Source organism: Lathyrus oleraceus, chromosome 5 (genome assembly GCF_024323335.1).
Source record: "Lathyrus oleraceus cultivar Zhongwan6 chromosome 5, CAAS_Psat_ZW6_1.0, whole genome shotgun sequence".
In the NCBI taxonomy this organism is placed as follows: domain Eukaryota; kingdom Viridiplantae; phylum Streptophyta; class Magnoliopsida; order Fabales; family Fabaceae; genus Lathyrus; species Lathyrus oleraceus.
In genome coordinates, this window is record NC_066583.1 from 39,165,015 (window position 1) to 39,188,827 (window position 23,813).

At 38.7% G+C, this 23,813-nt stretch overlaps 1 protein-coding gene across 1 annotated transcript; it reads right to left on the minus strand.

Moving 5' to 3' along the window:
* Positions 1–18,741: 18,741 nt before the first annotated feature.
* LOC127079463 (mitogen-activated protein kinase homolog NTF3) lies at positions 18,742–21,148 on the minus strand. The gene is made up of 3 exons (XM_051019844.1): positions 20,885–21,148; positions 20,131–20,555; positions 18,742–19,811 (listed from the first exon to the last, which is right to left on the minus strand). Exons 2-3 carry the CDS (start codon positions 20,551–20,553, stop codon positions 19,116–19,118), a joined length of 1,119 nt encoding a protein of 372 aa, XP_050875801.1. The 5' UTR covers positions 20,554–20,555; positions 20,885–21,148; the 3' UTR covers positions 18,742–19,115.
* Positions 21,149–23,813: the final 2,665 nt, after the last annotated feature.

Genomic DNA, 23,813 nt, shown 5'->3' on the forward strand with positions numbered 1-23,813 from the left:
ATTCTGCCAAACTAATTTTGGAGTGTCCTTCGTAAAACTGTTCATGGAACTTCTTTTCTAATTTAGCCCATGAGTCGATTGATCTTGGGGCCAATGAAGTAAACCATGTGAAGGCAGCCTTGGTCAGAGAGAAGGGGAAGTTTTTTACTCTTAAATATTCATTATGAGCTAAATCCCCTAACTCTGTTAAGTATCTGGCGACGTGTGTAGCACCTCAAAATTTGCACCTATCATTGTACATACATTCTCATATTAGGTCATAGCATAACATGGTCCACTGCATAGCATTGCATTGTCCCATCTGCCTCAAGTACAAAGTCATCAGAAGAATTAGGTCAAACTGATCAGGAGATCAGTCAACCAAGCAAGCAAGTGTGTTTTTCATCGAGCCAAGGCCCTAGGGTTGGTCCAACATGTTCACATGACTTGGGGATCCATTTGAAGAGTTTTGGTCAAGGATTGGATGTTCAGAAGTCATCAGTCAATGCACAGTCAGTCAGAAACCCTAAAAAGTCAAACTTGGTCAACTGTGTTTGATTTTATGGTTTTGATGGATGGATTTGGTTTGAGAGAGCTTATTCATGTCCAAATAGGCCTCATATATCATGGCAAACACCATCATGGAAGAATTTGAAGCCAGATCAGAAATTTCCAAAAATAGAAACTTGACCTGTAACTGAAATTTACCAAAAATGGAAAGTCTTGATCCTCAAACTTACATCATGATACAAGCTTCAAATGAATTTTTGCCCAACATGAAAGTTGAAGATCTTGTTCTCCCATTTCCAAAAAGTCCAAGAACACTCAATTCCCATGTATGGTTGGCAAGTTATGATCAATTCATTTTCAAAAATTCTTGAACTTCAAAAGGCCATATCTCTCAAACCATTTGGCCAAATTTGGTGAGGTTTTTTCCAACAAGTCACATTTGACCTCCTCTTTCCAAAAAGGTAATTTTCATGTACCAAAACTTTATGGATCAAAATGGCATTTTTGGACTTGCATGAATTAATTTCAAGTGTGGTACAAAAGTGAATTTGTGAGATAATCATTTCTAACCAATTCTACCAATCAAACATGTTCTGAAAATGCATTTGTGACATGAACCAAGCCCATTTTCGTGCAGTACATATAGCCATTCCTAACTTGCTTGAAAATTGGACAAAAGTACACTTTTCACCAACTCCATCCCACCTTTTCATGAACTTTGATTTGTACCCTTAAACAGCAGATATATTCATCATTTTCTGTCACTTGGAAACCCTAGCAGCCACTTGGTCTAAACAGAAAACTCATTGCTCTCAAAAACCATTTTTCTTCATCTTTCAAAATTCTTCAAAAAATTACAAAAGAGCTTGCACACTTCTTGTTGGTATCATCACATACATATCATTTGAATTTGATTTCAAGCCTAAAGCACCAACTGGAAAGCCATTTGCTCGACTGTTTTCTTCAAGCTCCTTTAATGGCAGAAGTTGTTTGCATCCATTCCAAGCTGTTTTGAGCCAAACCATCTTCATCATTCATCATTGCAAGCTTGGAGCTTCATCTGTTTCGAGTCAAAACCATCAAAGAACCTCTAAATCACAACTGTACTTCAACCTTGGTGAGTTTTTCGATTTTCACTATTCTTAAAACGATGACATGCTTTAGAAAGGTCTCTCCATGCTGAGCTTCATGATGGTTTTGTTTTTGAAAATGGTTGGTTATTTCTGAAGTTATGTTGTTTTGAAGTTTGGTGATGAAACTTGTTTGTGCTCGATTCTTGAGTTTTGTGATGTTTTAATGAAAACCAATGATGGATTCATGTTGCTTTGTTGTTCGCTGATCATTTTTGTATATGCAATTGCATTTTCTGGAAAAAAATTGGTTGAGTCGAATTTGGAAGGGATGAATGATAGCACTGTATGCATAAACCCTAGCTGTTCTTGAACTTTTCCAGATTTTCCTTTTTCTCACGTGCTGCATGGTTGCTGTTGGCCCATGAGCCAATCAAAACATTTCCCTGGCCGCGCCTAAACGACATCGTTTGATTAAGTGAAGTCCAAAATTACAAGAATGCCATCCGGTCTTTAATTAATCCATTTTAATTCATTTAATTTCAATTTTTATTCCATTTGGCATGGCTTATTTGAAAAAATCATAACTTATCCATCTCAAATCCAAATTTAGTGGGAATTTTTGCATTATCTTCATCATGATCTCTACTTTTTTATCATAATTTTTCCAGAATTTTGTGATCAATGGATTTTAATTGGTATTAGGGTTTGTGACATGTGCTCATATTTTGTACACTTTGCCAAAACATTTGTGAAATGGTGACACTTTATCCAATGGCTCCCAAATTTTTTGTGCTTAAACTAGACACATTCATGGTGATTTTGGTGTAGAGTTTGTGAATTTATCTTATCTGGTTGTTGAGTTATGAATTTTTGAATTAGGGTGTGACAATTTGTGTCACACCATTGATGTGCAACTTCATGATTTTTGTTACCATGCTTCTTGAACTCAAATTGGTTTGAGTTTTTGCATGAATGTACTCTTGGGTGTCTAGTTTACATATGAATTTTCTTGGAATTATTTATGGCATTTCCTAATTGTTTGAGATTTTCTCCCCTGTTTAGTCATATGTTGACTTTTTGTGACACATGTTCCCATTTCATTTGTGAAATTCTCATACTTTATTGGATGGACATGAAATTTTTCATGTGATTGCTAGACATCTTAATCTTTGCCATGGTTTTGATCCCATTCATTTCTCATATGCTATCATTGATTTATGATTTTTTCAAGTTGATGTATGTTTGGTTGACTTCTTTGAGCATGTTCAAAATTGCTTTGCTTTTCTGATTTTCATTGACTGCCTTCCTCTTGTCCAAATGAGATGAAATTTGACATGCTTACCATGCTGTGGGTTGTGATTGATCATGATTTATTTGGTGATTTTTGGAAATGTTTAAAATTGCTTTTGATTCAAGTCTTGCTGTTGACTCCTATGAGCTTCTGTTTGCTATACTTTGACCTAAATTGTGCATGAAATGATGATAATGATTGATATGTGTAGCACCTCAAATTTGCACCTATCATTATACATACCATTTCATTTTAGGTCATAGCATATCATAGTCTATTGCATAGCATTTGCATTGTCCTCAGTTGCCTCAAGAGCAAGCAAGCAAGAATTAGGTCAAACTGATCAGGAGATCAATCCACCAATCAAGCAAGGGTGTTTCTCAAGGAGCAAAAGCCCTAGGGTTTGTCTAACAAGTTCACATGACTTGGAGGTCCATTTGAAGTGTTCAAGTCAAGGGTTGGATGTTCATCAGCCAGTGCACAGTCAGTCCCAAACCCTAGAAAAGTCAAAGTTGGTCAACTGTGGTTGATTCTATGGTTTTGATGGATGGAAATGGTTTGAGAGAGCTTATTCATGTCCTAATAGGCCTCATATGTCATGGCAATCAACGTCATGGAAGAATTTGAAGCCAATCAGAAAATTTCCAAAAATAGAAACTGGACCTGTAATTTCAACTGCCAAAAATAGAAACTTCTTGATCCTCAACTTGCATCATGATACAAGCTTCAAATGAATTTTTTCCCAACATGAAAGTTGAAGGTCTTGTTCTCCCATTTTCAAAAAGTCCAAGAACTCTCAAATCCCATGTGTGGTTGTCAAGATATGATCAAAATATTTTCACAAAATCTTGAACTTCAAAGAGGCATATCTCTCAAACCATAAGGCCAAATTTGGTGGGGTTTTTTCCTACAAACCACATTTTTCATCCTCTTTCCAAAAATATAAATTTCATGTCCTAAAACCTTGCCAATCAAAATGGCATTTTTTGACCTATTCCATTAAAGATCAAAGTTTGACCAAACTTTGACTTTTTGATTCTTTGATCTTTTCTCCATTTGGCCAATTGGGAAATGTTTCATACATCATTTGTGATTTGTCTAGAGCTTAAAATCATGTTCATACTATCATCTTACCATCATTTTGGGCAAAGTTGCAAATTTGTTAATTTTGGCAAATGGAGTCACATAAGTAAAACAAAGCTAGCAACTCATGAAGCAACCAAAAACAGCAAGTTGTTTGGTCCTGTACAGCATAATCAAGGCCCAATTTCGTGGCATAGCATACACCTCCTTCCTCACTTATACACAAAATTAGCAATTGGCATTTTGGTTCATAAAATTAAACTTGGATTAGCATGTGATAATGTGAGCTTAAACAGACCTTTATAAACATTTTCTCAGCTCATTCCAACCCTAGCAAGCTGCAGCCACACGACCAAATCCTCTCACTCCCTCATTGTGCATTTTTGCAAAAGGTGAATTTCTGCACAAACCATTCAAAGAACTCGAGTAACCATTAGTTCCCTCATCATCCAACCAACCTTGGAAGCTTTGTGGATCTTTGATTCCCAGCTGGAACCCTCCCCATGTTCTGTTTTCCTTTCAAAGCACAGTAATGGCAGATCATGATGTGGTGATTTCCAAGCATCAATGAACTAAAGCTATCCAACCATTCATCATTTCCAAGTATCTAAAGCATCTGTTTGAGCTTGTCACCACCAAAACCACACTGTGCCATCGAGTTCTTCAATTCAAGTAAGATTTTCAACTTCCTTATTTGTCCAAATCATGCCATGTATCTTGAAGATCCCTCTTTGCTGATTGTTGTGAGCTATAATTTGTTGAGAATGGTTAGATATTAGTGAAGATATGCCAATCTGAAACTTGATGTTCATGTTTGTTTTGGTTTGCTGCTTGTTATTTAGTTTGTTTTAAGGATAATAGATGTTGGATTATGATTATTCTTGGTCTGATGATGCCATTGGTATGATGATTCTTTGTTCTGGGCATGATGGAAAACTCGAGTCTGTTTTGGAAGAGATGAACACTTGCTGCTGTTTTGTTAAAACTTTAGTTTATTTCCAAAATCATGTTTGCTGTTATTACTTGTGATTGCGTGAACATACTGTCATTGCCATGTTGTTGACCCTGCTGTTTAAATTGATGATGAACCATGAAGATGAGTATGCCCTGTTCATGAACCCTAGAAGAGCCCAGAAAATTCGCATGAACATGTTTGGTTTATGGCTGTTTAGTTGTTGCATGGACATACTGTGATTGCTTGCCATGATGTTTGTATTTCGATTAATAATGATTTTGCTTGAATGATGAATAATTGATGTCGAAATTGTATGTTGCTGCCAAACCCTAGTTGCATAAATTCCCAGAACTTGAATTGCAATTGGTTGATGTTGTTTGCTTTTCACATGTGCACTGTTCCATTGGCTGAGAGCCAATGAGAACATTTCGTTCTCTTCCCCAATGCACTGCCGTTTCAGTTAGTGGCACACTTAATTACACAATTGCCACTGAGTTGACCATGTTTGACTCGCTCACCATGCTTTTGTTCATGTTTTGCTCAATTAATCACTCATCTTCAACAATTCATTTCTCTTTCAATTTTCATCCAAAAATCATGAGATTTTTTTCCATGATGTTCATGATTGAGTCTAGTATTTAATTGTGTTTTTTAATTAATTTTTCATTGGCTGGATTTTAATTGGCAATTGTTTTCCCAACATGCATGCATAAATGATACCCTTGGCCATTTCAATTGTGAAATAATGATGTTGCATCCTATGAGTTTAAAATTTTTTGTGGTGAAACTAGACTCATCCACCTTCATTTTGGTATAAAGTTTGTGGATTTTCCATTTGTGGTTTGCTGGATACAATTTTTTGAAGTTATGTGTCACATTTGGTGTCATACCATGATCATGCATTTTCCCTAATTTTGTTGACATGCTTCCCTACATCCAAATGACCCCAAATTTTGCATGATCCCTCCCTTACATGTCTAGTTCATGTGTGATTTTTATTGGAATTGATTGTGCTGTTTTCCATTTTATTGTGAATTTTCTTCCCTGCCTAGTCAATTGTTGACTTTTTGTGCTACATGTTGCCAAATCCTTTGGGAAATTCTCATACCATATTGTATGATCATGAAATTTCATATGTGATAACTAGACATCTTGAGCTTTGCATTGGTGTTAATCTCATTCATTTCTCATCTGTTTTCAATTTGATATGATTTTTTGAAGTTGACCCATGTTTGTTGACCTTCATTGTGCATACTTGAAATTATGTTGACTTCATGATTTTAATTGACTGCCTTCCTCTCATCCAAATGCCATGAAATTTGACATGCTTGCCATGCTAGATGTTAGGATTGAATGTGATTTATTTGATGATTTTTGAGAATGTTTGGGTTGACTTTTGATGCAAGTCATTCTGTTGACTTCTTTGAGCTTTCATTTGCCTTACTTTGACTTCAAATGTTCATGAAATGATCATAATGCATGATTTGAATGTGGGCCCAATTGTGATAACTTCTCAAATGTTTGACCTTGGTTTTGGTTGACTTTTCCTTGCTGCCTTGACTTTTTCTTTCATCCTTGACCCTAGGCTAGTCCTAGTGGTCTTTTGTGCTTATGTTGAGTTCATCTGTTTCAGGTTAAGCACCAATGCTTCAAAGACCATTCAATTTTGATTGAGTTTGGTTGTGTATATCATGTTGCTAACCTTTGTTTTGTAGGCTTGACTCATTGACTTGAGCCCTTGTGCTTTGCACAATTGTGTATCTGATATTTCATTTCCTTTTGATTTGAACTGTTGACTTGTTTACTAATAAGTTTGACTTTTTCAGGTACACTTTAGTTGCTTTATTTGCTTGCTTTGCTATTTAGCAATTGCTTTTGAGGTATAATCTCTTTTACTTCATGTAGTCTGGAGACCCGGCTTGTTACTTGGCCGGGCAAACTGTCTGAAGTCCTCCTTAAGAGGCAATGCTTGTGTATGTTTAATTTGTCCTTGTACAGAGTCAAAGACCTCCTAAGTGAAGAGGCAATTGGCAGAACCAAGGGATAAGCAATCTATCCCCTGCTATTCAGTGTGTCTTCTGTCTTGCTCACACCACTGTGTTGATGCATTTCAGATAAAAACCCAAGATCTTGTGCAATTGCACAGTTGAGTCAGTATCAAATGTGTAGAAGGGTCCCCACTTTCTGAACCCACACATTCTTGTCAAATGCTCTCCCAGGCCAGGGATAGAAGCAATGAGGCACACCCCTCATCTCCTTTCATCTGCTTCACCTTAGCCCCTCAATGGCAAGGTTAAGAGCGCACTTCACCCCATTCCAGAGGTTTGTTTGTTGAGGTTGATATGACCCCTCGACTAAAACCTAACCCTTGTGTGAGCCTCTTGTATGTATATAGTGTGTGCTATCTGTGGTTGTGATTGCTTTGCTTCTTAGGCTAGCTTAGACTTGCTTCCTGTGCAAGTTAGGTTTAGTTTAGACTACTCCTTGCTTGCTTTCGCCCTCGTTGCGATCCTTTCTCTCGCCCTCGTTGCGATCCTTTCTCTCGCCCTCGTTGCGATCGAGCCTTTTCCTTTCTCTCGCCCTCGTTGCGATCGAGACTTTCCCTTTCTCTCGCCCTCGTTGCGATCGAGTCTTTTTTCCCAGCCTGCCGAACTACGGCAACTCTGATTCTCATGTTCAGATGAGATACGTAGGCACGAGACGCGATGTCTTGCCGAGTTTGACTAACGACTAACAACTAATCCTTGCTTGCTTTCGCCCTCGTTGCGATCCTTTCTCTCGCCCTCGTTGCGATCGAGACTTTTCCTTTCTCTCGCCCTCGTTGCGATCGAGACTTTCCCTTTCTCTTGCCCTAGTTGCAATAGAGACCTTTTTCCCTCCGTAGCCGAACTACGGCAACTCTGATTCTCATGTTCAGATGAGATACGTAGGCACGAGACGCGATGTCTTGCCGAGTTTGACTAACAACTAACACTAATTCTCTTCTCTCGCCCTCGTTGCGATTGAGACCCTCTTTTCTCTCACCCTTGCTGTGATCGAGACCTCCCCTTTTCTCTTGCCCTAGTTGCAATCGAGACCCTTGCTTCCTGTGCAAGCCGTGTCTAAGATAGGTTGGCCCTTGTGCCATTTAGCTAGAAACCTTAACTTAGGGTTGACTTTGCATGACAACATCTAGGCTCGAGTCGTAGTCTCCCTAGAGTTGTGTCTCCCTCTGTTATCTGGTTAGGCTAGATCCTTGTCCCTGCGTAGGGGAACTACATCGCCCTGATCTTCATACCAGATGAAGTATGTAGGCAGGAGATTGAGCTGATCTCTCCGGGCGCCTTTTCTTTCTTTTTGTGTGTGTTGTCTGACCTTTGCTAGGCTCGAGTCCTCGTACTCCTTAGCATTTGCTGTCTGTCTGTTTGTGTGTTTGACAGTTGTAGGCTGAGTCCCCGACTCCCTATTTATCTGTTGTGTTGTTTTAGTTCGGATGCTGACATAAGTCCAGTGATTGGCAGTCGGGCTCCACGTTTGCCTGTGTTTGCGTTTGTTTGTGTGCGTGCCAGCCGAGCTACGAATGCTCTGATTCTTCTCTCGTCCGAGAAGATACGTATGCATAGGATGCGACATCCTAGCGAGCATGTGTCGTCTCCTCAGTCCGAACTACTTCGACTCTGATGTCTATGTCTGATAGACTAAGTAGGCCCAGGATGCGACATCCTGCCGAGTCAGTTTCAGTCAGTCTCTTTTGTCTCTTTCAGCCAGTGTGTGTGTGTTTGAGCAGTGTTTTAGCAACCAATTTCCTTTCTATTGTGCGTGGATCCCGTAGAGTACTACGGATGCGTAGGGTGCCTAACACCTTCCCTTCGCATAACCGACTCCCGAACCCATTCTCTTTGGTCGCGAGACCATGTTCTTTCCTAGGTTTACTTCGAGCGTTTCCTTTCCCTCTTTTGGGATAAATAACGCACGGTGGCGGCTCTGTTGTTTCTTTCTTTTCCCGCCGGTTTTTCGCGTGATGCGACAGCTGGCGACTCTGCTGGGGATGTAGAGAAGTTGACCTATGCTGGTCCATCTTCCCTGAGCGAGTCCCTCCTAGCGCTCTCTAGGATTAGGGTTTTGGTTGCTTTCTGCTTATTGTATTTTATTGCATTCATTGTATATATGTACATTTATTGTTTGCATTTATTGTGTACACTTATGTTTGCATTCATATTCATGATTCTTTCTGCCTGGCTGGTTGTCTGTTTTTCTTTGTGGGGTGGGAGTCAGTTGAGATGAGTTCTATACCCGAACTCGAGTGCTCTCTAGGATAGGAGAATGGCATAGTCTTGTTGACTGGTGTGGAGTATTCCTTAGCCAGTTGACTTGCGAGTCCATTCACTTGGTGGAGGTCATGTTGGACTAATAATGTCACACAAGTTATTTGTGGTTAGGCATTATTCTTTCAATCATGTGCCGCAGAAGCCAAGGACCTTAGTTTACCAAACCCATCTTGGCCTATTTTTAGGACCGTAGTGCGGAGGTCGTTCAGATGTCAGTTCTGATACGATTGTTACGCGATACTACACTCATAAGAGTTTCTCTTGAGAATATTCTTGGAATACGAGTATTCGTTCCTCCGATAATATTCGAAAGATGGAACGATGATTATGGGAACCTCTGATAGAACATGTCTGGCAGGTTTAAACCCTAGTACACTCCCTTTGGGTGGTTCTTAACCAAGACTCCATGCTCGTGACTCTCAACAAACCCGTGATTCGTGGTTGAGTCGTTCAAACATTGTTAATATCAATGGATCCCTCCCTTACATGTCTAGTTCATGTGTGATTTTTATTGGAATTGATTGTGCTGTTTTCCATTTTATTGTGAATTTTCTTCCCTGCCTAGTCAATTGTTGACTTTTTGTGCTACATGTTGCCAAATCCTTTGGGAAATTCTCATACCATATTGTATGATCATGAAATTTCATATGTGATAACTAGACATCTTGAGCTTTGCATTGGTGTTAATCTCATTCATTTCTCATCTGTTTTCAATTTGATATGATTTTTTGAAGTTGACCCATGTTTGTTGACCTTCATTGTGCATACTTGAAATTATGTTGACTTCATGATTTTAATTGACTGCCTTCCTCTCATCCAAATGCCATGAAATTTGACATGCTTGCCATGCTAGATGTTAGGATTGAATGTGATTTATTTGATGATTTTTGAGAATGTTTGGGTTGACTTTTGATGCAAGTCATTCTGTTGACTTCTTTGAGCTTTCATTTGCCTTACTTTGACTTCAAATGTTCATGAAATGATCATAATGCATGATTTGAATGTGGGCCCAATTGTGATAACTTCTCAAATGTTTGACCTTGGTTTTGGTTGACTTTTCCTTGCTGCCTTGACTTTTTCTTTCATCCTTGACCCTAGGCTAGTCCTAGTGGTCTTTTGTGCTTATGTTGAGTTCATCTGTTTCAGGTTAAGCACCAATGCTTCAAAGACCATTCAATTTTGATTGAGTTTGGTTGTGTATATCATGTTGCTAACCTTTGTTTTGTAGGCTTGACTCATTGACTTGAGCCCTTGTGCTTTGCACAATTGTGTATCTGATATTTCATTTCCTTTTGATTTGAACTGTTGACTTGTTTACTAATAAGTTTGACTTTTTCAGGTACACTTTAGTTGCTTTATTTGCTTGCTTTGCTATTTAGCAATTGCTTTTGAGGTATAATCTCTTTTACTTCATGTAGTCTGGAGACCCGGCTTGTTACTTGGCCGGGCAAACTGTCTGAAGTCCTCCTTAAGAGGCAATGCTTGTGTATGTTTAATTTGTCCTTGTACAGAGTCAAAGACCTCCTAAGTGAAGAGGCAATTGGCAGAACCAAGGGATAAGCAATCTATCCCCTGCTATTCAGTGTGTCTTCTGTCTTGCTCACACCACTGTGTTGATGCATTTCAGATAAAAACCCAAGATCTTGTGCAATTGCACAGTTGAGTCAGTATCAAATGTGTAGAAGGGTCCCCACTTTCTGAACCCACACATTCTTGTCAAATGCTCTCCCAGGCCAGGGATAGAAGCAATGAGGCACACCCCTCATCTCCTTTCATCTGCTTCACCTTAGCCCCTCAATGGCAAGGTTAAGAGCGCACTTCACCCCATTCCAGAGGTTTGTTTGTTGAGGTTGATATGACCCCTCGACTAAAACCTAACCCTTGTGTGAGCCTCTTGTATGTATATAGTGTGTGCTATCTGTGGTTGTGATTGCTTTGCTTCTTAGGCTAGCTTAGACTTGCTTCCTGTGCAAGTTAGGTTTAGTTTAGACTACTCCTTGCTTGCTTTCGCCCTCGTTGCGATCCTTTCTCTCGCCCTCGTTGCGATCCTTTCTCTCGCCCTCGTTGCGATCGAGCCTTTTCCTTTCTCTCGCCCTCGTTGCGATCGAGACTTTCCCTTTCTCTCGCCCTCGTTGCGATCGAGTCTTTTTTCCCAGCCTGCCGAACTACGGCAACTCTGATTCTCATGTTCAGATGAGATACGTAGGCACGAGACGCGATGTCTTGCCGAGTTTGACTAACGACTAACAACTAATCCTTGCTTGCTTTCGCCCTCGTTGCGATCCTTTCTCTCGCCCTCGTTGCGATCGAGACTTTTCCTTTCTCTCGCCCTCGTTGCGATCGAGACTTTCCCTTTCTCTTGCCCTAGTTGCAATAGAGACCTTTTTCCCTCCGTAGCCGAACTACGGCAACTCTGATTCTCATGTTCAGATGAGATACGTAGGCACGAGACGCGATGTCTTGCCGAGTTTGACTAACAACTAACACTAATTCTCTTCTCTCGCCCTCGTTGTGATTGAGACCCTCTTTTCTCTCACCCTTGCTGTGATCGAGACCTCCCCTTTTCTCTTGCCCTAGTTGCAATCGAGACCCTTGCTTCCTGTGCAAGCCGTGTCTAAGATAGGTTGGCCCTTGTGCCATTTAGCTAGAAACCTTAACTTAGGGTTGACTTTGCATGACAACATCTAGGCTCGAGTCGTAGTCTCCCTAGAGTTGTGTCTCCCTCTGTTATCTGGTTAGGCTAGATCCTTGTCCCTGCGTAGGGGAACTACATCGCCCTGATCTTCATACCAGATGAAGTATGTAGGCAGGAGATTGAGCTGATCTCTCCGGGCGCCTTTTCTTTCTTTTTGTGTGTGTTGTCTGACCTTTGCTAGGCTCGAGTCCTCGTACTCCTTAGCATTTGTTGTCTGTCTGTTTGTGTGTTTGACAGTTGTAGGCTGAGTCCCCGACTCCCTATTTATCTGTTGTGTTGTTTTAGTTCGGATGCTGACATAAGTCCAGTGATTGGCAGTCGGGCTCCACGTTTGCCTGTGTTTGCGTTTGTTTGTGTGCGTGCCAGCCGAGCTACGAATGCTCTGATTCTTCTCTCGTCCGAGAAGATACGTATGCATAGGATGCGACATCCTAGCGAGCATGTGTCGTCTCCTCAGTCCGAACTACTTCGACTCTGATGTCTATGTCTGATAGACTAAGTAGGCCCAGGATGCGACATCCTGCCGAGTCAGTTTCAGTCAGTCTCTTTTGTCTCTTTCAGCCAGTGTGTGTGTGTTTGAGCAGTGTTTTAGCAACCAATTTCCTTTCTATTGTGCGTGGATCCCGTAGAGTACTACGGATGCGTAGGGTGCCTAACACCTTCCCTTCGCATAACCGACTCCCGAACCCATTCTCTTTGGTCGCGAGACCATGTTCTTTCCTAGGTTTACTTCGAGCGTTTCCTTTCCCTCTTTTGGGATAAATAACGCACGGTGGCGGCTCTGTTGTTTCTTTCTTTTCCCGCCGGTTTTTCGCGTGATGCGACAATATGCATGTGAACCCAATTGGTTGTGTTTCTTAATTGTTTGAACATGATTTTGGATGCTTGCCACTTGCTGTTTGAACTTTTTTTATTCCCTTTTGACCCTAGGCTTGCCCTAGTGGTCCTGTTACTTACCTTTGAGTTCATTTTTTCAGGTTGACCAACAAATGACCAATGTGACCAGTTCTTTTTGATTGAGCTTGCTTGAATATCATTGTTTAACTTGTTTGTTTTGTAGGTGGCTTGGCTCACATGCCTTAAGCCTTGTGCCTTGCACATCCATTTGCCTCTAATTAACTGTTGATGTCTGTTTCTTTTTGCTTTGTTTGAAGTTGTATACTAATGTCTGCTCGACTATTTCAGGTGCTTTTAGTTGCTCAGTTCCTTGTGAACTTTTGCTTTGCTTTGCTTATTAAGCAATTTGCATTGAGGTATACCTTTCTATCTTCATGTAGTCTGGAAGACCTGGCCTGTTACTTGGTCAGGCAACTGTCTGAAGTCCTCCTTAAGAGGCAATGTTTGTGACTGTTTACATTTGTCCCTGTACATATCCAAAGTCCTCCTAAGTGAAGAGGCATTGGCAGACCCAAGGGATAAGCAACCTATCCCCTGCTATTCTGTGTGTCATCTGCTTTGCTCACACCACTGTGTTGATGCATTGCAGATACAAACCCAAGATCTTGTACAATTGTACAGTTGAGTCAGTTCTAAATGTATAGAAGGGTTCCCACTTTCTGAACCCACACATTCTTGTCTTAAGCTCTCCCAGGCCAGGGATAAGAGCTGTGAAGTCTTATCTTCACTCACCTTTCATCTGCTTCACCTTAGCCCCTCAATGGCAAGGTTAAGAGCAACATCTACCCAGTTCCAGAGGTTTGTTTGTTGAGGTTGATGTGACCCCTCGACTAAAACCTAACCCTTGTGTGAGCCCTTGCTTGTGTATAGTGTGTGCTACCTGTGCTTGTATGTTTGTTTGACTTGCTTCCTGTGCAAGTTAGGGTTAGTTTAGACTTGCTTCCTGTGCAAGTTAGGTTTTGCTTGGCTTGCTTCCTGTGCAAGTTAAGTGCGGGTTTGGCTTGCTTCCTGTGCAAGTCATGTTTAGGATAGGCTGGCTCCCTGTGCCAGTTAGCTAGAAACCTTAACTTAGGGATGATTTTGCATGATAACATCTAGGCTCGAGTCGTAGTCTCCCTAGTTGTGTCTCCCTCTGTTATCTGGTTAGGCTAGTCCCGTATCCCTTCGTAGGGGAACTACGACGCCCTGATCCTCATACCAGATGAGGTACGTAGGCAGGAGATGAGCTGATCTCTCCGGGCACCCTTTTTCTTTTTCAACCTTTGTGTCTCCACACTCTTTGCGTGTGTTCGGTTCGGATGCTGATGTAAGTCCAGTGATTGGCATTCAGGCTCCATGTTTGCCTTCTTGTGTGTGTTCTGGTTCGGATGCTGATGTAAGTCCAGTGATTGGCATTCAGGCTCCACGTTTGCCTTTGTCTGTTTGTGTGTGTGTCAGCCGAGCTACGAATGCTCTGATTCTTCTCTCGTCCGAGGAGATACGTATGCATAGGATGCGATATCCTAGAGAGCATGTGTCGTTTCCCAGTCCGAACTACTTCGACTCTGATGTCTATGCCTGATAGACTAAGTAGGCCCAGGATGCGGTATCCTGCCGAGTCAGTTTCAGTCTGTTTTCTTGTGTCTCTTTCAGCCAGTGTGTGTGTGTGTGTGAGCAGCGTATTTAGCAACCATTTTCCTTCCTATTGTGCGTGGATCCCGTCGAGTACGACGGATGCGTAGGGGTGCTAATACCTTCCCTTCGCATAACCGACTCCCGATCCCATTCTCTTTGGTCGCGAGACCATGTCTTTTCCAGGTTTACTCTGAGCGTTTCCTTTCCCTCTTTTGGGATAAATAACGCACGGTGGCGGCTCTGTTGTTCTTGTTTTCCCGCCGGTTTTTCGCGTAACGCGACAACGTGCTCTATTGTCGATTCACCAGACTCTCCCCCAAATTTTGTGTACTTAGGCACTTTCATCCCCCTAGGCACCTCAGCTTGGAGAATAAATTCAGCTAACGGGGAAGCGTATAATGGCCTTTGTAATGTAGCAGTCATGCCATTTCTAGCCATAATCCTTTCGACAATAGTTGTCAAATTATTTTCCACTGTCAGGTCTTCTTGTCGATGTTGGTCGATAATTTGATCAGCGTCTTGGTGTTGGTTGACCATTACCATCTGGTTACGTCCCGCAACTCCTGATTCGACGCCTTGGTGTTGAAGGGGTCTAATGATTTGTCCTTTGTGGACTGTCTCCTCCTCCGTTGCCCCTATCTCTATCTGCACAGGAACAGTCGGTCTAATCGTTGGCGTCATCTGTCGGGCCGGTGCCCCCAGAAAATTGCACAAGCGTGTCAATTGGTTCGCCACCTGCCTATTCGTTTCAGCAGATTCTTGGATTAGTGGATTAAAGACTGTGCCCATCTGGTTGGTCAACATGTTAACCAATTCATGGTTACTATCATCCATTTGTTGTCTCAACACCGCTACTGAAGTGTTCGACGATGGCATGGTTCTGTTCTGAGTAGTGTTCCTTATGTTGCCCCCTTGTGCTGATCCTTGTAAGGGAGGATTTGTATCTGAAAACAATGTTGCACTGGATGTCGACTGATATCCTGGCATTAAGGAATACGGCATTCCATAAAGCGGATCGGTGGTGTCAAAGTGAGGCACATAAGGTCTGAACGTCGTTATCGTTGATCCTGAACCCCACGGTGGAGGCTGAGGAATTGATGTTCCAACCGCACCCGTAGTCGACATGGTTAGGGCTGCACTTGTCATCGGTGGCAAAGTGGCAACCTGTGAGACTACTGTTTCTGTATTGGATAAAGTTCCTCGTGGAACTTCATCAGTGTTAGTTTCTGACATTTTCACACTACTTTGTGGCTTACTATATAGCTTGCCACTTCTAAGTTTCATGCAATTTCACAACTGCTCTAGCACCGTCCCACTGGGCAGGCCATTTTGTTTACTATGGAAATTGGTAAACAACCGCTGGTCATCCCTAGGCTTTAAAACGAAGGGTTACTTGCAGGATCGACCAGTTGATCCTGGGACATGTGCTAGTGCAAGTGAGGCTTGTCCAAACTTCGACAGAATGACTTTGTGAGGAACGGCTCCTAACAAAGTGTCGAACAAGCGTAGGGTTTTTCCACACGAACGGTTTTAGACAATGTTATCGCCTATAGGTGACTCGTGACCGACAGCGCTACAACATTCAAAAGAGGTATACGACGAACACGCTTTTGGTGAACTCTATTATCGTAATAGAATCAGTGTCGACAGCGTAAACGACAACGTAAAATGATAACTCAAAAGTAAAAGAAACTAAGATAAAATGTTCAACGGGAACAATTGAAAAGTAGGGAAGTTGCATTGAAATAAATATGGTGATTCACGTACATAGCACTCTCAGAAAAAACTCTTGCTTCCTCGCGCTGGGAATGGGAAGTTTTCTTACAAGTGATTTCGTAGTACAAAGTGAACACCCCTGAGCCCCTTGTGGGATACTCCTATTTATACTAAACTAGAGGAAACTACTCATAAGCTAAACTCCTAGAAACTAGCAGATATTATGTCACACGATCTGCACGACCGCTGCACCCATGTCTTGCTAACTGCTCCATATTATGGCGCTCTTATTCCTTTTGAAACTGCTGTTTATTTTAAATTTCAAATTTCTCCCGCCCAGACGTTAGAGCGGTGTTGTCTTCTGCTCATTTGACTATAATTCTTTAAGTCCCAAACCTTGCGTCGGTCGACAGAATGGCCTGTCAACGAGGCCAACTTTCCCCGTCGGCTTCGTCCTTTGGTTTGTTTTTTTTCTTCTTGCTTGCTTCCAACATCTCTTTATCTTTTGGTAGGGTATGACCCCCATATTCACAGGACTCTTTCATTAATTGTGCTTTCAGCATGCCTTAGAAATATTTCGTGGTAACACTTACCAAGTGAATTCCAAAGGTTTATAAGATAACGGAACCTCTTTTGCATATCGGCAATGGTTTCACCATGCTTCATATGAAAGAGTTCAAACTTTTGGTTCAAAGTATTAATTCTAGATTGTTTGACTTCATTTGTTCCCTCATGGGCAACTTGCAATGAGTTCCACATAGCTTTAGAGGTTGTGCGATGAGAAACACGGTAATATTCATCAACTCTTAAAGAGGATATTAGAATATTCCTTGCTTTTCAATCACATGACCACTTTTTCTCATCATCTGTGTTCCATTGTGCTTCCGGTTTAGGTACAACAACACCATCTACATTGGTCATCGTATTTTCAAATTAACCATTTTGGATGGTGTTCCATACATTTCTATCAATAGAATTGATATGGACACGAACACGATCCTTCAAATAACCATAGTTTTCACCATTACAAACAGGCATTTTATTATACGCTCTTTTAGGTTCAGAAGACATAATCTAATAAGCAATTTTAAAGCACAGGATAAATCAGTGCTCATGATACCACTTGTTAGGCGAGGGCAACGATCTAGATGGGGGTGAATTGATCGCGTATAAAAATTTTCTTCGATTAAAAATAAGTTTAAAAAAATTATTTACTATGGAAAGCGGAAGAAATTCCATTTCGACACTCGTCTAACCCAAAACGTTATCAGAAGAATCATATATGCATATAAACCGTAACAAAACATATAACAATGATGAGAAAGTAAATCAATATGTTTTCCTAAAGAACATTTGAACAATGTTACACTTTGTAATCAATTTCCAATGAAATAGGAACCAAAGATTGATTAAACAATTTATCAAACAATTGGTGTGCAATAAACACCAAACTGATTTTCCTTTGTGTTGATGATATGAAAAACCAATTGCAATTGTTTAGATTGCAATTATCTTAGAAAATAGTTTGAAATACTTTAACACAAACAGAATTATCAGTATATGAGATTGCACACTAAATGAATTATCAAATTAGAGAGAGAGAGGGAGAGAGAGAGAGAGAGTTGGTTAATACAGTTTTTCTATTCACTTTCTCAAATTAGGATTTACATATTACAAGTGAATAACAACTTAACCTACTACTCTAAGAAACTAGAGTACAACCTATATATAGACTCCTAGTATGTGTATGTCATGTATGATGATTGTCCCTCATACATGACATACATAACTATTACATAACAAAGTATATAACTAACTTAGGTCACTGCATGCAAATTCAACTTCGACTACAACATGCACCTCTTCGACTATTGCATGCTAGGTCAAGCTTCGACTACAGCATATAACTGCCCAGTTGAACCAAGAGGTTACCTTGTCGAGACTAGAGTTTAATCCAAAATATCACAAATCAAAAATAAATTTAATTATAATTATTTTGACTTTTAATAAATCTCATTTTTTTTTATGTAATATGTTTTTATCATAGTATTTTTTTAATTTATTGAGTTTTTGTTATATCATTATTTTTATATCTATCAATATTAATGGAAAAAAAGTTGAGACCATCTAAAATTTAGGGTCTGCTGTAGAACTTGTTTCTCCTGCATAGAATCGACCCAGCCTAAACCCATAGATATATCTGTTTGATGCCCGGTTCTTATTTTGATTACCTCAATATTAGTACTTCCAAAAGATGTCACAAATTATTAGTAAAAAAGACACCATTAATTTGAGACAAAATAAGATAGTTTATTGTATCTTGCCTCTTATATTCCTGACAATCAAATGACCCTAAATATATAAAATTAATATTAATATGTATGACAGACTCTTACAAGACACAAACTACATATAATTAGTTTAATTTAATATTAAATCATTACATGATGAAGAACATATTGATAGTGTCAAAGATGAGAAGAATTTGAATCAGTGAAAGACTGATGAAAGGTTGGCCTTCCCAAATATAGCCTTCCTGATGTGCATAATTTCAAAAGAAGAATATATGTTCACTATGCATGTTTTGTGAGACACAACATCTGAAGCACAGAGATTATAAGTTCAGCCAAGAGAAAATAAAGATGCTTGTACTGTGATAAACATTGGACTTAATTTACAGAATAGTTTATGAAATAAACATTATATACAACTCAAACGAGGCAAGCAAAATACAGAGTTCAAAAGACAAAATCAATGTCTCAAAATAGCAGTTAAAAACTACTACTATGCATCATCAGCAAACAGTGTTTCATGTTTTTTCAAGATGACCATATTTTAGCTGTTTTCTCTGTTCTCAACAAAGAGGAAACAGAATATATATCGAGCTCACCGATGACCGAGCCCTCCTAGTTATTCAAAACAAGCTATTATATTAGACACTACTATAACCAACAAAAGGGAACATAATAAAAATAGAACCCTGAAGAGAATAAAATCAAGACGACAACTCTGCATTTCCCATAGCAGATCCAGGATGGTAATGAACCATTTCCCTCCACATCAACTCCCTTATCATCTCTTCCCCTAGATCCTCATCAATGTCAAGATCAATTGGAATGATGGCAGGAGGATCACAATTAGGATCATAGAGAGAGGCCATGAAAGGGTGTTGAAGTGCTTCCGTAACACTAATCCTCTTTGTGGGATCAAAAACAAGCATCTTAGCTAGTAGATCAATTGCCAGCGGATGTGCATTGGGGTAAAGTCGGGAAAAGGGGGTTCCAGGAGAATACGGAAGTGATTTGATGTACCTCTTAGCTTTTGGGTTATCAATAAATTCGATATCCTCCTCCCTTTGACTACCAAGGATATTGATAATAAGCTTTAGTTGGTTGAGACACTCTGAACCAGGGAAAATAGGTTTTCGTCCAAGGAGCTCTGCAAAGATGCATCCCACTGACCAGACGTCAATAGATGTCCCATAGTTGTCACAGCAAAGTAGCAGTTCTGGTGCCCTATACCACCGAGTGACAACATACTCCGTCATGAACTGGTTCTTGCTGCAGTTTGTGCGTGCTAACCCAAAATCACATATTTTCAGGTCACAATTTGCATTAATTAAAAGATTTCCAGGTTTCAAGTCGCGATGAAGGATGTTAGCTGAGTGTAGATATTTCAAACCCCGAAGCAACTGCAACAAAAGAACTTTCTATTAGTAAATACAACAATCATTCAAGCAACACAAATGATTGTACAATAATTTATAACTTCAGCTAAGCCCAACAAATCTGCTGCCACTGCCTCTTTGATGCAAAAGGACGGAAGAGAGAGAGGTTTCATGTTCAAAATGGGTTCTTCTCCAAGATTGTGACATACTAACAGATGAGTTCCAAAAGTGTGTTTCCTATAATGTTAACTCCAGAAATAATAAACACACATTGCATACATAGAAAAAAATGGCATATTTGACACAAGAATACCAAGTTACCCTTTTACAATATAATTCATACCTGAAAGAGGAAATATTGGCAGTGATCATTAGACAATGTTTGAGAAGATTTAATAATCTGATGCAAATCAGTGTCCATAAGTTCATAAACCAGATAAACATCCTTAAAACTAGTCCTATGAACAGGCATCATGATGTCTTTCAAAGCAATAACATTCTCATGATGAAGATGCCGAAGAAGTTTAAGCTCCCTCAAAGTTCTAAGCGCGTCAACACGATTCTCAAACGCGTTCTGTATCTTCTTGATCGCAACTTTCTCATTTGTCTCCCTATTAACAGAAGAACACACAATCCCATACGCCCCTCGACCAATCGGCTTAATCGGAACATATTTAGTGTCGATCTCAAATAGAGTTTGCCACATGGAGTAATAATGCTTCCCGTCCGCTCTTATCCCGTTCGGAGGCTCGACCGGAGTCGCCATTCCTGCACATCAACAACAAAATCCAACAACAATTATGAACAATTCAGATTGTTAATTTTCTATGTTCAGCATAGAGTGAACAGAATCAGTTAGGTAAATACTTAACATCAATAATTATTACTCAAAACCAAAACAAAAAATAATAATAACAAAACCTGAGTCTAATGACTGCAATAACTTCAATTAATCAAATAATTCAAAGAGAATTCAATGAGAGTGAAAAGCCTTAATTAACCTAAGAACCTACTTAAAAAAAATTGCAGATCCAATTATGAAGGTAAGGAAAGGGAGAAATTCCAAATGTAGAAGAAGTGGAAAAGGAAAAGAAAACCTTATCGTTGAAACAAGGTGAGGAAGATTGAAAATGAAGAAACAATTGAATCGTGGTGAGTGAAGTTGAGTGTGAATAGGTTTTGTAATGGATCGACGAAGAAAATAGATTCTTTAGATCGTCGTGACCAAACCAGAAAGGGTTCGGATTTTTGGATTTTATCAATGGATAGAGTATCATATGATATATGAATCTCTCTCTTATTTTCTCTCTCTTTCTTTTTCAGAAACGCAACAAACAAAGCCACTTACACACCCGCGTTTTCCTCCAACACCCTCTCTCTGACGAAATATTTAAATTTTTTTCTTTTTTTTTTTCTTTTTTGTGTCTTCACTACTACGTTACTATTTTAATTAACACTATTAGTTAAAAATAATGGTTGGCTAATAAGATATTTGGTAATTTATAGTTTATATATAGTTTATGACTAATAAGTAATTTATAGTTTTTAATCGAATACTAATGATTTTTAGTTCATAAATTAATTAAAGTATTTGATAAAATTAATGATTTAATTTATTAATAAATTAAAGTAATATAAAAAATATTTAATTATTATTATTTTATTTTAAATTATAATAAATTAAAAAGTTTAAATTATAAAATAAAAAATTAAAAAGTATAAATTATAAAATAAAAAATAAAAAAGTTATTTGAGATAGCATCTAAAAAATTAAACAATAAACTAATCAAATAAATTATTAATTTATAAAAAAAATTGTTATTAAACAGATCTTTATTATTATATATGAATTTATAAACTGGAAATTAAAAAACAATGTTTGGCCAAATGGAGCATTAGTACGTTATATTGTAATTAATGTAATAATAAATACAAATTGTTTGTTCAACTACTTGATTTTTTTAATGAAATTCTTTATGAAATCTATTAATAATATTTGTTATATTATTTGGTAAATCTTTTATTAAATTAAAGTATGTTTCGTACTCGGATCTTATGCACTTGGAATCTTAAAACGTAATGTAATTGCACGCAAATCAAATAAAATGTATTGAATATTTTCCAGCTAATAAAACGTAGCGTATAGACGACGGTATATGACAGTATTAACTTTTTAATAGTACCTTAAATAATCTTAATGAATAATGAGGCGCCATAATCAATTTTTTATTTTTATTTTTACTTTTAATAAATAAAGTGGAGTATATCACGAGAATTCACTAATTCAATATATCAATCTACAATAAATTCTTGAGTCACTCAATCTAATCTATTTATTAAATACAAAATTCATCTTATTTATTTAGTATTATATTTTTAATACATGGGTTTTTTAATAAAGTCTCAATTTATTAAAGAAGATTGAAGTATAATCATTTTAAATTAATTTAGTTGGTCGTTGTGAAGAACCATCAAATGTAGGGGTGTGGATTTAAACTCGTAATATCTCATATATATATATTCACCTTTAAAGATAAAATTTCATCCACTAAATTATTTGACCAAAAAAAAAAATAGGAGACTATTGTCGCAGCTCAAAAAATAAGAACACGAGTAAGTGAAACGCAATCGCACACTCGCGGGATGGACTAAACAGAGTCGTCATCGAACTTTATTTATTCCTAAAAATGAAAGGGGAGATATCGATAAAACACAAGAAAAAATGACAATGATATTGGTCGTCGCGACCAAATCAGAGTTCGGGAGTCGATTATGCAAGAGAAAGTTATTAGCACCCCTCACGTCTATTGTACTCAACAAGAACCATTGGGTTAGTTGTGCGCGTTTGTGTTAACTTAGAAATGTTAGGCTTCTCAAGTTATTAGAACAGGAAAAAAAAGGGAAAAAGAAAGGAAAAAAAAATGTTTTTGGATTTTTTTTATTAATGTGTCTGATAAGATTTACGAATCCTGCTCCTACGTATCTCCGGGTGCAATAGAGAACTTAAAGCTTACGTAGTTTTGGATAGAAAATGTTTGTTTGTTGGTCGATTTTAGCAAAAGCTACTTTGTGTCAATCGACTGAAAAACATTGCTTGCTACCCAAAACAAGTGGAGAAGGGAACATTCGCATCATGGTCGAATGGATTTACAAATCAACATTCGCGGGCAACATCGCAAACTTACTCACACGTTCAAGTGGACGAAACATTGTTTTTGCATCGTCTTGAGATAAAATACCTTTCGTTTGAGAAAAGGGTTTGAGGATCAATCGTGTGGCGGCGAGAAAAGAGTTTGATTGGTTGGATGTGTTTTGGGTAATGACGAGAACTTGGATGAGCGAGATATCTATCTCGAATCCTAGCCTCGGGAGCTCGTGGTATTCACCACGTTCCGTTTCCATCTTTATTGAAAAGTGTTTGATAAATATTAAGTGTTTTTAAATTTTATTATGAAAATCGCTTGACGTTGGATCAAGCTTTTGATTAATGTTGCAAAAAGAGTTTGATGGAAAGTTTGAGAAATTGGGAATGATTGAAGTGAATTGAAATTGAAGGTTTGAAATGATGTGGAGATGTCTTTGAGAAAATACTCGATGTTAGATCGAGTTTTTATTTTTGTTCTTTTTGAGAAATGGTTGATTTTATTCTTGTGTTAGGAACTAAACTAAACAAAAATCAATAAAAAATAAAGAGATAAAATTATTACACGTCATAGAAATTGAGGTACATTTTATCGAATGGGGATAGGAGATAATAAAACGATTAAAGCAAAACTCAATTAACAAACGCAAGTAAATGAATGTACGTACACGAAAAAAGGTTTCATTGTAAGAATGCCCAAGAGTAAGCCATGTGAACTGGAGATAGCAACACAACATCATATGCACAATACACATTTATCTTAATTAAATCGAAAGAAGTAAAGTAAAAATGGAACGTGCACGAATCAAGATCATGATGAAGGAGAATGGCGATCCAAAACGCAGCGGAATTTAAAAAATTCTCCTTTAATGATCCTTACGAAT

Coding starts and splice junctions, on each gene's coding strand:
- LOC127079463 (XM_051019844.1), bottom strand. CDS start 20,553: ATGGCGACTCCGGTCGAGCCTCCGAACGGGATAAGAGCGGACGGGAAG. Junction 19,812..20,130: donor GCCAATATTTCCTCTTTCAG/GTATGAATTATA, acceptor CTTTTGTTGCAG/TTGCTTCGGGGTTTGAAATA.